At 40.2% G+C, this 17,015-nt stretch overlaps 1 protein-coding gene across 1 annotated transcript; it reads right to left on the reverse strand.

Annotated features, from left to right (window-relative positions):
• Positions 1 to 5,203: 5,203 nt before the first annotated feature.
• On the reverse strand, positions 5,204 to 7,781 carry LOC104588888 (uncharacterized). The gene has a single exon (XM_010247012.3). It carries the CDS (start codon positions 6,456 to 6,458, stop codon positions 5,508 to 5,510), a length of 951 nt encoding a protein of 316 aa, XP_010245314.1. The 5' UTR covers positions 6,459 to 7,781; the 3' UTR covers positions 5,204 to 5,507.
• Between the last annotated feature and the right edge of the window lie 9,234 nt (positions 7,782 to 17,015).

Below are 17,015 nucleotides of genomic sequence, written 5' to 3' on the forward strand. Positions count from 1 at the left end.
CCATTGACTACTTGCATCACGGGAAGTTGCCCTAAGATCCCAAGCATAGAGCTGAGATATGGCGTCGAGCACCCCGTTTCCTATACTACAATAATAATCACTATAAACTCTCCTTCAATGATGTCTACATGTGGTGTATCCACGAAGATAAAATCCGAAGTGCACTCGACCAAGCACACTCTAGAGTTTGTGGTGTTCATCAATCAAGAGCTAAGCTCCATGATTGCCTTAAGCGGATGGGCTTCTATTGGACAACAATGGCACAAGACTCAATGGAAGACGCCAAAAGATGTCAGGCATGTCAATTCCATGGGAATTTTATTTGCCAACCACTAGAACCTCTACATCCTACAGTTGCATCATGGCCATTTGATGCATGGGGACTTGATGTGGTTGGTCCTTTGCCTAAGTCTTCTCGCCAACACCTCTTCATCCTTACAACAATGGATTATATTTTCAAATGGGTTGAATCTATTTCTCTTCAAGTAAAGAAAGAAGATATTGTCAACTTCCTCTGGACTCACATTATCTACTACTACGGTGTTCGACATTACACAATCACAGATAACGAGAAGTCATTCTCAACAACATTGGTGACACAATTTTGTGACAAGTTTGGCATTAAGCAGAGGTTTTCAACCATGTACAATGCAGCAACTAATGGACTTGCAGAGGCCTTTAACAAAACTCTCTATAAATTATTTAAGAGGATTGTGTCTAAGTCCAAGAGAAATTGGCATGAACGTTTGGATGAGGCCTTATGGGCAAATCGGATGTCGTACCGCACTACTACAAATAAAACTCCTTTTGCTTTAGTATATGGTGTATAAGTTATACTCCCTCTAGAGAGACAAATGAACTCCCTAAGGATAGCTATCCAAGAGGGGATTACAGAAGATGAGAATGAAGCTCTAGATGTGAAGAGGTTAAAAGCTCAACAAAGAATAGAGCGCTACCAAGCTTGTTTGGCTCGTGCTTTCAACAAGAAGGTTCATCTTCGCTCCTTTCAGAAATGAGATCTTGTCCTTGCTGTTCGATGACCTATTGTTCTCTTACACCATTCAGGGAGGAAATTTGACCCTAAATAGAATGGGCCTCATAAGGTCTTTTGCATTGTAACGCTCCTGGTCCGCATGAGCCTAAATTGTGAATGGTAAAAACAAAAAAAAAAAATGTCTTTTTGCATTGTAATGCTCCTAGCCACATGAGCCTAAACTATGAACGGCAAAACAAAAGTCAAATATGAGAATTTCTCTCTTAAAAGAAAATGAAGGAAACATCAAGTTCATTTCCAACATCATGTAACTATAATGTAGAGGTTGTTTCATTTACAAGAGAAAGACCACTTCTTGGAATTTTACATAATTAAATATACTTCTACAAAGAGCATTGGATGCTTCTACAAGTTGTGTTGTCACGTAACATTGACTTGCACCTCTTGCTTGTTGGTTGCCTTCAATTATTTTAACTCGACATGCTAAGCTTTTCCACTACAAGTGATTCACTATCTTTCTACTACTTCTTGCTAGAGTATTGTCTTTGAAGATTAAGGAAACTTGTTGCTCTACTTGCTTTTATTACTCTTCTATTCCATGTCATTCCTCCTTAAAGGTATAAGACATTATATCAATGCGGGGTTTTTTGTTGTCAGCAGAAGTCATGTCAACTGTGATTTGAATCCTTTGGTTGCTAGAAAATGACTTATTCAATTCATATGCATCACCTCAATAACTAGATCTGCCAATTTTTGCCTCCTTTTATTTCTTAGTTGGAGCATGTTTAACTCTATCTTTGTAAGAAAGGTACTATTCTCCACATAATGACGAGGAACCAACCTCTTGGACAAATGACAACATGTCAAGATGGTAGACCTCTTCAAGAACCTTGTCGCTATGGGCAGTTTGGTCATAGACATCCACTCATGTGTGTAGAAATCTTTGCAACAAGCTTCCTTAAAGAAGTCAAGAGCAATCTTATCCCTTTCATTTAAATGAGTGATCATTTTGTATGATCTCCCAGAAGACCAACAGACTCTTAAAAGAAATAGAAGGCTCTAGCATTGCATGATCCATGACAGCTCCTTTTGGTTGGAGAGGTTCAAAGAGCTCCTTCTACTTAGCTCTGTATTAACAACGAGGACTTGTCAAAAAGTTCTTCAAAAATAAGCACTAGTTTGTCGAGCATTCTACAAGGAAAGCAGAGAGATCATCCATTCGAAGTTAAGTCTCCAAGGTTTGTTAACCTTCCACCTTAAGGCAATTTCTTCTTTGATGGAGAAGGTATAGAAGATGACAACAAAATCAAAGAGAAGAAAGCTTTGTGCATCAAGCCCTTTAGGGAAGAAGTTCTATGCAAGCTAATCCCTAAATCCAAGGGACCTCGGACCAAAAAATCTACAAAGCTCTAGACCTAGGGGCTTCAGACCATTGAAGGTCTGCGAGGGCCTATTGTTGATGAAGCTCCGCATAGTGTCTCTCTGGTGAAGAAACTTTATACAAGCTAATCCCTAAATCCAAGAGACCTTAGACATGAAAGTCTACGAAGCTTTGGACCTAGGGACCCCAGACCAATGAAGGTCTGCGAGGGCCTGCTATTGATGAATCTCCGCATGGTGTGATTCTCTAGTGAAGAAGCTCTATGCAAGTTAATCCCTAAATGCAAGAGATCTTGGACCTGAAAGTCTACGAAGCTCTGGACCTAGGGACCTCGGACCATTGAAGGTCTACGAGGGCTTGCTACTGATGAAGCTCTGCATGATATGAATCTCTGGCGAAGAAGTTCTATGCAAGCTAATCCTTAAATCCAAGAGGCCTTGGACCTGAAAGTCTATGAAGCTCTAGACTTAGGGACCCTGGACCATATTTCTTCACTTCAGGCTTTGCGCTTGATCGGTTGTGAAGTATGCTTCCCTAAGAAGGGCCCTTTTGTGGTGGCTTGATCTTCTTGGGAGAACTTGAATCCAAGTGTATTGTAGAGAACGAATAAGCTTTTCCCTTCTTTCTTCTCTCTTGATCTTGTAGTTGTTGGAGTTTGCAGGAGTTTGTGGTTTGCAATTTTCAGTGTTGGTGTCTGAGAGATTCTTGCAGTGTGATTCTCCAAAAGGAAGGAATCCTCTTTCTTCCTAGGCAAAGTTATTTATAGCCGAGGATTAAGGTTGCCACCTCAGCCCACTTAGCTAACCAATCCATGTGAGTGGGGTGTTGGGTTAGGGTTAACTCCCACGCATGCACCATTATGTAGGAGTTAGTGGTCTTGCCAATAGGACCACCCTATTACAATAGGATATGGGCCAAATTGGACTTAAAACACTTGGATCCTTAGGCCACCAAGACATATTTATGTAGACTTGGGCCTTGAGCCCATAGAGGCCCATATTAATTACGAGGTTGTCACATATCGATTGCGGAGCTATGATTGCAGTTAACATTGGCTTCGGTTGTTATTGGAAGCAATTCATTAGTGATCCAGTCCGAATCAATATTGTGATGTACTCTATCTAGTTTGGCCCAATCCAATAACCATAAGGGATCATCCAAAGCTAACCCATTGGCATCGGCATCCCCACAAATGACATATCCAACCGCCCTTGCCTTGCATGATGAATATCAACTACAACAGCGTGTTTTTTAAGGAGTTCACATCTGCACCCCATTAGGGGTCGCCCCACAACGTCCTACATACATCGCTGTTGTGTACTATGAGACGTTGTGAGGTGCAAATCGGAATTCTTTTCTAAGTAGTTGACTTACTTTCTTTACTCTACATTGAGTGCGACCCACATCTGCTGCAGCTCACTATACTGTGTATAAATCATTTTATAATCAATCATGAATGAATATGCGAATGTTTCATATACAAGAATATAGGGACTGTCTAATGCATACACAGTCAAAATTTTCTCATTAGGTCAGGTCAGGTTGATGCTTTATTTTATTCTTATCGTAGTTGGACAAAAGTGTCTAACCATCTTTCTCTCGAACCTTAAAGTCTAAACCCATAAATCCTAAAACACATTTGATTGGAGGCAACATGTCCTTCAATTCGACAGGAGGCAACATTTCATTTTAGTGGGGTTGGGGCAAGAAGGCAACCATGATGTACGAGAAGCCCACTGACATTAACATGAGACAAAGGCCACGCCTTTTCCATTTACATGGACTCAATTTCGTGCCTCTTCAAATTCCCAAAGGGCCAACTCACCACCTAAGCTACATGGTAATTGTAAAACAGCAACCCTGCACATTATTACTTCCACTCTCCCACCTTCAATTCAACAATTTCACATTTCTATTCTTTTTACTCTTGTTTATCTCACAAATGACTGTCAATGATACCTGAAAATTTGCCCTCAAATCTGATATCTAATCCAATTAGTTTGCATTGAGATGATGTATTTATGTTATCTGATATCTAATCCAATTAATTTTCATTTGATTAAAAAATTAAAATGAAGCCGGCCGGGTTAAATCCGAATCCAATCTGAATCCGTTAGAATTCGAATTCAATTCCAATATCTTCAAATATGATCCGATTTGGATGCAAATTTTTAATGAATCCGATCCGATTACAGGGCTAATGTGTGTATCGGCTTGTGTATGACATGTCCATTCTCTTTTAATTTTTCAAAAGAAAAAAAAAAAAAAAAATTGCTATCAACTGAATTAGGGGAGAGAAGCCAAAGTGAGTAGAACGGTGATTTTTTTAGGCAAACTGGCGAGTCAACTCGACCACCCTATCGGGTTTGTCTGGGCAAACTGATTCTTCTGTAATTACCCGTCAGCCTCCAGTTTGGCCCAGTTTCTCGAGTAGATTGGCTGAAGTAACCAACGAGTCAGTCAAAAACCGGCTCGATACCTAGCAAGTAATTAATAACCGGCCGATTCTACCAGGTATCGCATTGTTCCAGTCGGATCGTATCGCCCAATATCGGAGTTATAATTTCGATAATCTACTAATTTAAGTTCCAACCAACCAGTCAAAACTCAAAACCTGACGGGTTTTTCCCGATTTCGGGTTTGTCAAAACGAGGCAATCAAGGAAGAATGGATTGAACAGAGCCTCTTCAACAAGGAAAGGAAGCAGAACCGTGGACCCTATGACGAATGAATTAGTTCATCGCTAATTCAATTCTGAACATTTTCATTTCTCAGGCTTTGAATCCTGGAGTCCAGACTAATTAAAACAACAGAACAGAAGAAAGGGATGAGAAAGTGATAATCCAAACAATGGGAAATTGAATCTATGTAAACAGGAAATTCCAAATGTACTTCTATGTATGTCTACAAAATACAAGAATTTAATCACCATCATTCAGCAAGCCCAATCTGCTTGCAGAAAGAGACATGGACGGTTGTACTGACCTGAAGCCCAAACTAAAAACGACAGCTTCAAACAGTCGATGTCTCTCTCAATTAAGAAGAGCTCCCACATACACCCAGAGAAGGAGAGAGAGAGAGAGAGAGAGAGAGAGAGAGAGGCTTCTGCGTTAGAAACTAAAATTTTCTCTGTTATTGCTGTTGGGTGTCTTCCCAAGGCTGCTTAAGATCAGCGGTGACGAATGAAGTTAAATCGTCCCAGCTCCAGTAGCCCATCGAATCCATGAAACCACTTGTCACGGGTACCTGCCACGGCGGTGTCATGGGCAAGCTGGTGTTCGTCGTGGTAATGGTGGTGGTGGTGATGGTGGAGTCCTCGGCGGTTTCAGCTTCTCCGGTGTAACCACTATACACATTTGATGGTTGAAAGCCTCGGATAAAAGAGGAGGATATTGAAGAGGGGTTGTTGTCGAAGGAGCTTAAACTTGTATATGGAAAGCTGGGCGTAGGAGGCAAAGACAACGTTGAATCCAGTAAGCTGTTGCTGTTGATGTTGACGATGTCGCTGTCCTCGTTGTTGCTCACCTTGCTACTATAACCAGTCTGCGAAGACAGCAGTAGCGACGATGACGACGATGGTGGATGAAGAAGCGCCTGATAGAGGATATCAGAGATGCTTTTCGAATCACCAAGAGCAAGAGGAAGATGTCCTTCTTGCAGCTGCAACTTCTGCTGAGCTTGAATTGCTATATTATTATTAGTACTGCAACTTAGACGACCAGTGTTGGAGGTGGTGGTGGTGGTAGTGGCGGAGTTACTGGCGGTGGTGGTTGTAGGGGTGGTCTTCAGCCGCTTATTCTTGTGTCCACCACCAACGGGAACGTTACGGAGCGTACCTCCATTAGTCCAGTGTCTCTTACAGGCCTTGCAGAAATGACGCGGCTGCGACCGATTATAGTTGTTGTAGTAACAAAACTTGGTGTTGGTAGAACCGCACCTGGGGCACTTCAGCGGGGTCGGCTGCTGTTGCTGTGTCACCTCAGGAGGCTTCGGAAGATCCAGAGCTCCAGCCTGCAACAAGCTATGACCACCCCAATCCAGCTCCAACCCATCAACGGACACTTGCTTGGAACTCAAACCCATGGCTTAAGAAAACTAGACAGAAGACGAAGCGATAATCGAGTACTGTTCTCTCTTGTTTGATCTAAACAAACCAAACAAGCAACCAACCCTTTGATCGGAGTGCTAGAATATAGATCAATCTGAAGAAGAGAAAGGGAGACAAGAACAAGATTAATCTTGGGCGTAAGATGACCCTCGGAAGAGACCCAACAACGGTGCACAGCACAAGTGGATGATTGAACTAAACAGTTGGGATTCGGATGAGAAGAGAGCATGTCGGGAATCTCTAAATCCTAATCTATCTATCTATCTGTAAAGGGTTGTGGAACGGAGTGGGGAAGAAAGAAGATGACCCAAACCCAAACCCACTCGTATGGTCTATAAGAATTCTGTTTGAATAATATATTTGTGGGGTGAGGATGTACTCTGTGGATTAGGGGGTGAGCCTAGCTAGAAGATCCCAAATTATAGACCATGTTTTAAGTTTTTAACCAACCTCTCTCTCTCTCTCTCTCTCTCTCTCTCTCTCTGATTCCTCCCTCTCGCCTACAATTTTATAGTCAGACCGCAGAGTACACCAGGCCAGAGTTACTTAATCCTTAAGGACTTGAGGTGACGGTGGAGAAAATGGGGCAGGGGCCAGGGGGAACCAGGGCCTGACACGTGGATGTATGGCCCACAGAGCCCTCAGTGCCTCCCTTTCCATCCTCGGTGCTTTAGGCTTAGGGAAGGACGTATAATCTATTAAAAGTATATAATAATTAAATATAGTATTAACTCAAAGAATTAGGGTATGTATGAAAGCAACTCTGTTGAGCGTATGGATATATGATACTAAGGAACAGTCGAAGGTCGCATTCCGTTTTCTTTCTTTGCAGATTGTTAGTGCGCTACAACACAACGAGACAAGGACTGGGGCTCGACAGAGACCTTTGGAGAGAGAGAGAGAGTCGGTGGGGAGCCATCAGCGATGGATTGACTAGTGGGTAAGTGGTCTGTTGTCTCGACAGTGAGTGGGACCCTAGAGAGGAGTGGTGAGAGTTAATAGTTGTCATCACGTGATCCCTTGTATGATTGTATAATAATAAGTAGCTATTATCATTCTCAGCAGGTGATAATAGGTTCAAACTTAAGGAGAGAATTCTGCCGAGACTCAAATTTTTAGGCTTAAAGTTCAGTTGCGGTAGGTGAGTTTGGAATTGATGCTAATTTACGGATAGATATTAGTGTATAAAATGAAGTTTTTTGATATTTTAAATATTTATAGGTCTACAGTGAAATTAAGAAATATGCATCGAGTCTGCTCATACTTTTCCGAAACTTGAAAGTGGGAGAGGGGGAAGGTAAATAGAATTCTACGCATATCTACTCACAACACACCACCCCTTGAATTGAAAACATCTCCCCTGCATAATATTATGTAGGAGGATGAGATGTTCTCTATGTGTGGCTGTGATGTTATATAGGTAGATATGGGCAGAATTTGTGTGGACAGGAGATTCAGATTTGGGTAAATCACGGCATCTGATTGAATTGAAATTTAGCCACTTAGGTATGATCCGTATGGAGTATGGTATATTGGAACGTGGGTTTGGACCACGGTCCACAGTACTCTTCTCCGTAGGGAGTTCAGGTTCAGATCAGAGAGGATAAAAAGAATAATAATTTTTATTACTATGATTAAGGTTTTAACATTTAAAAGTAAATCTTCATTAATTTAAAAAAGGATTAGAGAGTATTGGTTGCTGCATAAGGCCAGAAGCTGTAAGCATAATGTGAGTGGGTGGATTTATGTATTTGAAGGTTGTGTGCATAGTTTCCACTACATAGAGTATACATACGTAGTTTGCATTAATAAATCATCTGCCATTCAAACACAAAATTACAGAATCCTTAGAGTTTGAATCTTTTAAAATATTGATAGGGAGGTTAAAGTGGCGTTGGATAAATCTGAAAGGTTAAAAAGATATTATTTGTGTCTAAAATCTAAAAAGAAGTATAAATACTTTTTTACTTTTTAGAGGTTTCGAATATATAAATTTATTTGGGTTGGATAAAGGGATTATAGCTGATAAGGGCAATTTTTGGGTCTTATTATCAATAAAAATAATTTTTTAACATAATTTTTAAAATAGGGTAACTTTTTTTAAAAAATATCAAAAAAAGGGGAGAAATACTATTCATCTTCTTCCTCCTCCAGCCTCCCTATATTCTCTCACACAAACTAATCGGACACTCTTCACTATTCTCTCTCTCTCTCTCTCTCTCCACATTCACCTCCAACAAGAATAGCAAGAAGAAGGGTTCCAACATATCTTCGATGCACATCCACTTCACAGGTATCGGCACCGGAGGCTATTTGGTCTTCAACAAATTGGCAAGAGAAGAATGTGAGGAAAAAGAAGTTGAGGAACACACTGAGGAAGAAAAGCCATCATGTCACGGAGACGTCTATGGGGAATCCAACTCCTGTTGTAGTTGTCCCTGATGTTTGGTGCTCTCCAAGGATCGGTTTCACAACCAATTCTACGTCAATTGATTGTGTTGTGTTGAGACATCCTATAGTGGGAAGAAGGAGGATTGATAGTGAGAGGATAAATCACATAGAGGTGTGCCTCCTGTTTATGTTATTCGTGGTTTTTGTTCATATATTGAGTTTTCTTTTGGGATTATAGTTGATAATGGCAACTTTTGGAAGCTTCACACAGAGATAGAAGACATGCACCTTCTTATGGATCTGGACAGTTTTCTCCACCTAAAGAACCAGCTTGCGATTAAAACTTTGACTGAATACAAAAGAGGGATAATAAGGGTTCAAAAAGCGGCGATGAAGCTCTTTCATGACCATCGAAATGAGGAAAAAGAGGAAAGAGAAAGATAGAGATTGGAGGTGGGGAGATTTGTTCGGTGGTCTGAAGGAGGAAGGAGATGAATAGTATTTCTACCCTTTTTTTGATATTTTTTAAAGAAAAAGTTACCCTATTCTAGAAATTATGTTAAAAATATTATTTTTATTGATAATAAGACCCAAAAGTTTCCCTTATCAGCTATAATCCCTTGGATAAACCTTCAAAATCTGAAATTCCCTAACTTTACTATTCTACCCCTAGAACATACTATTTGATAAAAATTGTAAAAAAATTAAAGTGCCATGTTAATATTGAATGAAGTCAATGTTGATAGGCAAAACAAATAAATCTAGCAATGTTATTTAGGCAGGGAATGAAAATAATGAACAAGAAAGAAAAAAAATGAAAATAAAAAAAAAGGAAATAAGGGGAGAACAAAATTTACCTGGGTCGGGTTTAGCCTAACTGGAACGATGCAGCAAAGGAATTGCAAACAATTTCTACTTCAGATTATTTGTCTTCAATTGATGATAGCTTCTGTGGATTGCAATCGAGGGATTGGTGGAAGCAGAGTGGGCTTCTAGATGGGAGTTGCTTCGACTGATTTAAGGATGCAACCTTGGACGCTCACCGCTGCTATTGTATGTTGAGAGCTCTATTCACTGCTGCTGTCCAGATGAAGAAGACGAACGGCTCGTTGGGGGAGCGTGGGAAAGAATGAGCAAAAAACAAAACAAATAAAGTGACTGGACACTGGAGGAGAGAGAGAGAAGAGAGATTGGAGAAGAAGAAGAAGCTCACCGCTGGAGAGGAGAAAATAGATTGCCGCTGTTGAGAGTTGCAGAGGCGGAAGCCACGGGACCAGAGAGGAGGAGGAGGGAGAAGAAGAACAAGAATGGTGAACCAGATGATGAACGGTGCCCACCGGAGGAGGAAGCTCACCGCCACTAGTTTGCCGCTGTGTCAAGTGGAGAAGATGAACAGTGCTCGAGAAACACATGTTTGGTTTAGATCGTTTTAAGGGTATTTTAGACTTTCGGCCAGGTCTGAGACGCATCTACAGCATTCAAGGCCTGGCCTATGTCTTATTAGTTCAAATCTAAAAATTCATTTCAGATGCACTTCCAATCAGCTTTGACGTCTGAAAAGTAACATTTTCAAATTTCAGACATCTAAAAAATGTTATCAAACACCATCTAAATTGCTCAGTAGATAAATTGACCACAATCTTCATGTTTATTTGTTGTTATATTAGATGCAAGAGTAATTGAAGATATTGGAGAGTGGATAAACAATTTACCCGTGCATGCAAATGAGAGTAATATATAAGGTACTATGTGTATATATTGAAATTAATGCTTGAATTGGACTTGGATCAGTATGAATCAAATGCAAATGTCATATACGGACTTTCTGCTTTTAAATTTGGTTAATAAAAACCCATGCATATGCATCGCACATGAGGCCCTACTAGTATATGGAGTTGTGTTAGCTTAACTAATAGTTGAAATTAGAGTCAACTTAACTTCAAAACTCAGTGCAGATGATGTTGACCCGTAAATTGAAACCACCCAGCTGGTGGGTTGGTGATAGATCGATCTGCAGGCTGGATTAGTAGTAAGCATTAAGGCTGTGTTTGGAATCAGTGAAAAATGTCATCAGTATATTTTATATCTATATCAATGAAATTTTACACTGAATAGTCATAATTGGTGTAAAGTTTGATATTGATTTTATCGATGTAATATTTACATCGATAATCAATGTAAAACTTTACATTTATATGATGAGGTTTAACATTGATTTATAACATAAAACTTCACTCCATCTAAATATATATAAAACTAAACCAAAATAAAATTTTACATCAATCAATACTATATACTTTTTCTAAATGCAAATAAAACCGAACCAATATAAATATTTATATCGTTCTTAATTTATACCGATTCCAAACACAACCTAATTGAATAAAGGGGTTAATTTGTATTTGTATAGAAAGCCAGCCAACCAGGCATGTTAAGAGTTTATTTAGAAGAGCCAGGCAGATAAGAGAGTAGGTGGTTTTCAATACGTGTGCACATATAAATATTATTGAATCTATCCTTATTCCTTGGCCGACAATGGTTGGGGTCCAGCGACGCAGTCACATGCTTGTGGGGTGAAGAAGACGCCCATTAATTACTACACTTGTTAGAAGTTAGAGCCCACATACATTTGCTGTCTAATTCTTGTACTCATACTCACAGATGCATGGGCAGTTAAGTTTATATTAAGTAGCATATATTATTTAGATGGTTATGTAGCGGGAATAACAACGGAGTGAGTTCAAGGCAAGAATTATATTTACCGTCATTGATTCCGATTTCGAAATAAATCTGTTCCTGACCTCGGTTTTCAATGGGATAAAAATGACTTTATCCTCAATCTCCGATGGAGATGGCTTTTTCACTGAGATCCCAGTTTATGAAATTTTTAAATTAAAAATATTTAAAAATAATAATTTTTTTTAAATATATTCTAATATATAATATAAATAATATTATATAATATATTTGATATATATATATATATATATATATATATAATAGGGTTGGACCTGGACGGGAAATTCACTCTCCATTCCAGTTGTCTCCCATCACAATCTCCTTCCCAGACCTGGTGGGATCAGAGAAGCCGGGGTCGGGGAATCAGACAGGGACTAAAAAATTGTCACCCTATTAACCCATAAGATAAACGGGAGGTGGGGTGTGCTACAATTGATCGGTTAGGTGAACGTGAAAAGAACTGCTCCTCACATATGGCACCTCACATCGACTTCACAGGTACATTCCATCGTGTTTCTCGAGAAATATTCTCAATACACGATGGAATGTGCCAATTCCAGTTGAAAGTTGAAACCCATTTTCCACATTCTTGTTTGTTCTTCCAAACTTTCACACTCAAGACCGAAGGACTGAAGGAATGAAGCCGCGCGCCATAAGATGGATCAAGTATTCCACATTCAGAAAACCACTTCTGCATATATAACGCTCAATATTATTTGTTAATCTAATCATAATTGTTGTTGTTTTAATTATTTATTTATTACCATTAATATATAATACGTAATTAAATATATGGTTAAGACAATAAAGAATGGCGGGGTCTCTATTCTGTCACCTGCCCCTGCAGGCTGCGCCATCATTCCTTCACATCCTTTCTAGCAAGAATCATTCCTCCACTTTCAAAACCGGTAAAAATATTGTTCTTTTGGTGATTATAATTGGATTATTAGTGAAGCAAATAATAAATTAATAATAATATGTGAAGAAGAATGGTCTAAGAAGATGATATCCACGTGTCGCTGCTCCACATCGATCTGTCCATTAGTTAGTGATACCAATTGACAACGATTCTTCGAGACTAGCCATGATCACGAAACAATGCCCCCACAAATCTCTGGTACAAGTTCAATGCACTTGATAATTGATATTATTTCCTATTAAGTATTGGTATATGTTGGCACCTCACAACCACCTCACAGGCACGTCTCACCGTGTATTAACAATATTTTTTATAAATAATAACATATAAGTATAGGAGATGTTTTCCATGTAAGATGGGACCAGATCCGATTTCCTTATTATAAATTAGTAAAACAAATCCGAGATGCACCTTCAGAATAGTCATATGGGATGCACCTCCATCACCGTCCACACACACCTGGGCCCCACAAATTGTTCCTCTTGGATGGTGATGGAAAACCATAGGCTGAATGACCTTTCTGCTTCTAGATCTCGTTCTTTGGCAGTTAGGCATGTTCATTTTAAATAAATTTGGTTCCACACCTCAGCTTGCCTTGTCAACTAAGGGAGACCTTAGCTCGATACCTCGCCTGTTAGGGAAACCTCAGTTCGACACTTCAATGGCTAAGGGAGACCTCAGTTTGGCACTTTGGAAATTGAGGGAGACCTTGGCTATTTGAGAGACCTGCAATCATATGTAGTTGAGCTCGAACTTCCGAGCTTTTGACTCGAGCCGAGCTTGAGGTCAAGTCTCTAATTCGAATCGAGCTCAAGCCTGATAGTTTATGAGCTCAAGTCTCATTTTTTTTCTATTTAATCATCTATATAAATATATTACGCTGAAATGTCTACATAAGAAGGCCTAAGGATGAGGAAAATGGAATCTAATAGTATTTTTTACCTTTTTCTCTTAGAAATTACAAGAATGCCATTCTCTACCAACTCTCTCTCTCTCTTTTGCTTTTTTTTTCTTTCAAATTACAAGAATGCCTCTCTCTCTCTCTCTCTCTCTCTCTCTCTTGTCATCTCTCTTTCTCCATATAAATTACAAGAATGTCACTCTCTCTCCAACTGAGGGAGACCTCAGCTCGGCATCTCGGCTGCTAGGGGACTTGCAATCAAAGGTAGTCAAGTTTGAGCCGAGTCGAGCTCGAACTTCTGAGCTCAAGCTCAAGTGTTTAATTCAAATCGAGCTCGAGCTAGATGACACCTCAACCACTAAGGGAGACCTCGACTCAGCACCTCGGTTACTGAGGGAGATCTCGGCTCAGTACCTCGACAACTGAGGGAGACCTTAGCTCGACACCTCGCGTCTCTAATTTGAATCAAGTTCAAGCTAGACGACACTTCGACCACTGAGGAAGACCTCAGCTCGACACCTCGGTCACCGAGGAAGATCCCAGTTCAGCACCTCGACAACTGAGGGAGACCTCAATCAACTTGGCACCTTGTCAACTAAGGGAGACCTTAGCTCGACACCTCGCCTTCTAAGAAAACCTCAGCTCGACACTTCAGCAGTTGAGGGAGACATCGGTTTGGCACCTCAGCTCCGCACCTCGGCTGCTTGAGAAACCTACAATCAAAGGTAGTCGAGCTCAAACTTCCGAGCTTTTGACTCGAGCTCAAGTCTCTATTTCAAATTGAGCTTGGGCCTAATAGTTTATGAGCGAGCCCCTGCAACGCAGGGTCCCCTCTGCTAGTAAATTAGTAAAACAAATTTGAGATGTACATCCAAAATGGTCATATGGGATGCACCTCCATCATCGTCCACACACACCTAGGTCCAATAAGTTGTTCTTCTTGGATGGTGATGGGAAACTATAGGCTGGATGACCTTTCTGCTTTTGGATCTCACTCTTAGGCAGTTAGGCATGTTCATTTTAAATAAATTTGGTTCCAGCATTCTTATGTAATGTAATTTATTCAAGTAAAAAGAGAGAGGCAGGAAGAACAGAACATTACCTGTGGGAACCGGGGGAGACAAAGAAGGATCAGCTAATTAGATGGGAAATAGTTTGTAGAAGGAAGGAAGATGGATGACTAGGGTTAGGGAGGCTAAAAGAAAAGAACCAGGCTCTTCTGGGAAAGTGGTTGTGGAGATTCCCGAGAGAATCAGATAGGTTATGGCATAAAGTGATTGCTAGTATTCACAGGCTCTCAGAGAATGGGTGGGATGCTAAAACGTCTAGCAAGGCCTCTTGCTTTTCACCTTGGAGAGTGATTCAGAAATGCCTTCCTTCTTTTGTCAATCACATCAAACTCGACATTAACTCAGGTAACAAAATCAAATTCTAGGAGGATCTTTGGGTGGGTGAAGCCCCATTAAAGGATTCCTTCCCTTCCTTGTTCACCCTATTTGCTCTCAAGGGAAAGCCAATTTCTGAGTTCTTGGTCCCCTCTCCCTCAATTAATGGGCTTGGATGGAATCTTGGCTTTCGTTGAAATGTGAGGGACATTGAATTGGGCCTTGTTTCAAACCTTCTACACATTCTTGAGGGGGTTTTCCTTGACATAAGTAAACAAGATGATAGAGTTTGGACTCTACATCCATTTGGGGTTTTTAGTTGTGCTTCCTTTTTCAAGTCGTTGCCTATCTTCTCAACCATTTACTCCCTTCCTAATCAAACAGATCTGGTGTCATCCAATCCCCCCCCCCAAAATGAGTGCTTTTTGTTGGGAGGTCTTCCATGGTGCAATCAACACTTGTGACATTCTACAGAGAAAGAGACCTAGGTGGTGCCTTACCCCAAATTGGTGTTGCTTGTGTGAATCCAATGGTGAACCTGCTCTTCACTTGTTCATTTCCTGTCCATTTGCTTGTGTTATTTGGGATTGTTTTTTTTCTCTTTCTAGGTGCAGGTGAAATTCTCCGAACTGTTTGGACAAGTTGTTTGATGGCTACATTTTCAGCTGGCCAAAAAGGAGGGGAAGACTGATGCGGAGGTGTACAAGAGCAGCAGTAATATAGACCTTATGGGAGGAAAGAAATAAACGTATTTTTGAGGAAAAGAAAAGGATCAAAGAAGCATTAATTGAAGGGATTATGGAAAATGTGGCTTTCTGGATAAAGACAATGGAGTTGTTCTCAGCTTATTGATGATATATTATGAAACTGGAGAACAATTGCAGCCTCAACTTCAGCAAAGTGGAAGGCACTAAAGGACTAGGAACCCCCAGAGGTAGGATTCCTGAAATTAAATTTCGATGGAAGTAGTTTTGGGAATCCGGGGCCTTCTGGAATTGGAGGGGTTTTAAGAAATGAAAACGGAGTGATCATGAGAATGTACTCATGCCCCACTGGTGTGGGTGACTTTGTAACAGCAGAATTAAAGGCAATAATATATGGGATGCAAAAATGTATGAAAATGGGGATTCGAAAAGCTAATAGTTGAAGGCGACTCCAAAATAGTAATAAATTGGTTAAAACAGTGAGAAGGTTCATTACTTTTTCAGAAACAAAATCAAACAGTTCAAGAGGTTCTCAAGGGATATGCAGCTGATATTTTAATGGACTCCTAGGTCGGCAAATGGCCTAACTGACCAACTAGCAAAGCAAGGGGTAAATAGGGTAGAATGCTTTTGGGCTCAGTTCTAAGATTGATCTTCAATTTGTCTTTGTATTCTATTGTTGGTAGCCGTGGCTGCCCTTGTTTCTGTACTCTCTTCTTTCTCTAAGTTATAAAATTTGATTTTAATTACTGATAAAAAAAAAGAGAGAAGAACATTATCAGCGGGAGAATAAACAATTTATCCATCCTCCAAAAAGTATCAATTAGATGAATAATTGATACCCTCCGAAAAATTTATTTATCATAAAATCCATTATAATGGCATATAAATATAGAGATATCAATTAATTATCCGATTTACCAATTTACCTTCCTATAATACCCGAAAAAAATGACGAGACTTTATTAAAGTTATACCAAGAAGGAATCAATATATAAGAAGTCACCACGCCAGATGAGTGAGATAGAAAAATAGGATTGGAATCGAATTACATTCCCATACAAAACGTCCGTTCCTGATATAGCCACCAGGCCACCCCTCCAGCCCATTGTTTTTGTGCTATCAAAGTGATCCGACCCGCTATTATCTTTTAACCCAAGTACCCAACCAACATTATTACACGAGCAGAGAGGCAGAGACTTAATTAGAAAGCTAACTTCACAAGAGATTCATTCCCACTATATAACAAAGCAGAACACGCAAGTGCACAGTTGGAACACCTTTCTGCGTATTCCAACCACCACCTACAATCCAGTTTCAATCCGACATAGATGTGGCCCAATCCGACCAGCCACTCTGGGTCCAGGCCCAGGTCCGTGTATTTGATCATGAATCGTACTGGCAGGTGGGGTCCATTCCGTAGGGGCTACCCAACATGGTGTGGACTGTGGACTGTGGATTGTATATATTCTGGGTCCACCGACCAGAATATA

This window comes from Nelumbo nucifera, chromosome 1, assembly GCF_055504915.1.
Source record: "Nelumbo nucifera cultivar China Antique chromosome 1, China Antique-T2T, whole genome shotgun sequence".
Lineage (NCBI taxonomy): Eukaryota > Viridiplantae > Streptophyta > Magnoliopsida > Proteales > Nelumbonaceae > Nelumbo > Nelumbo nucifera.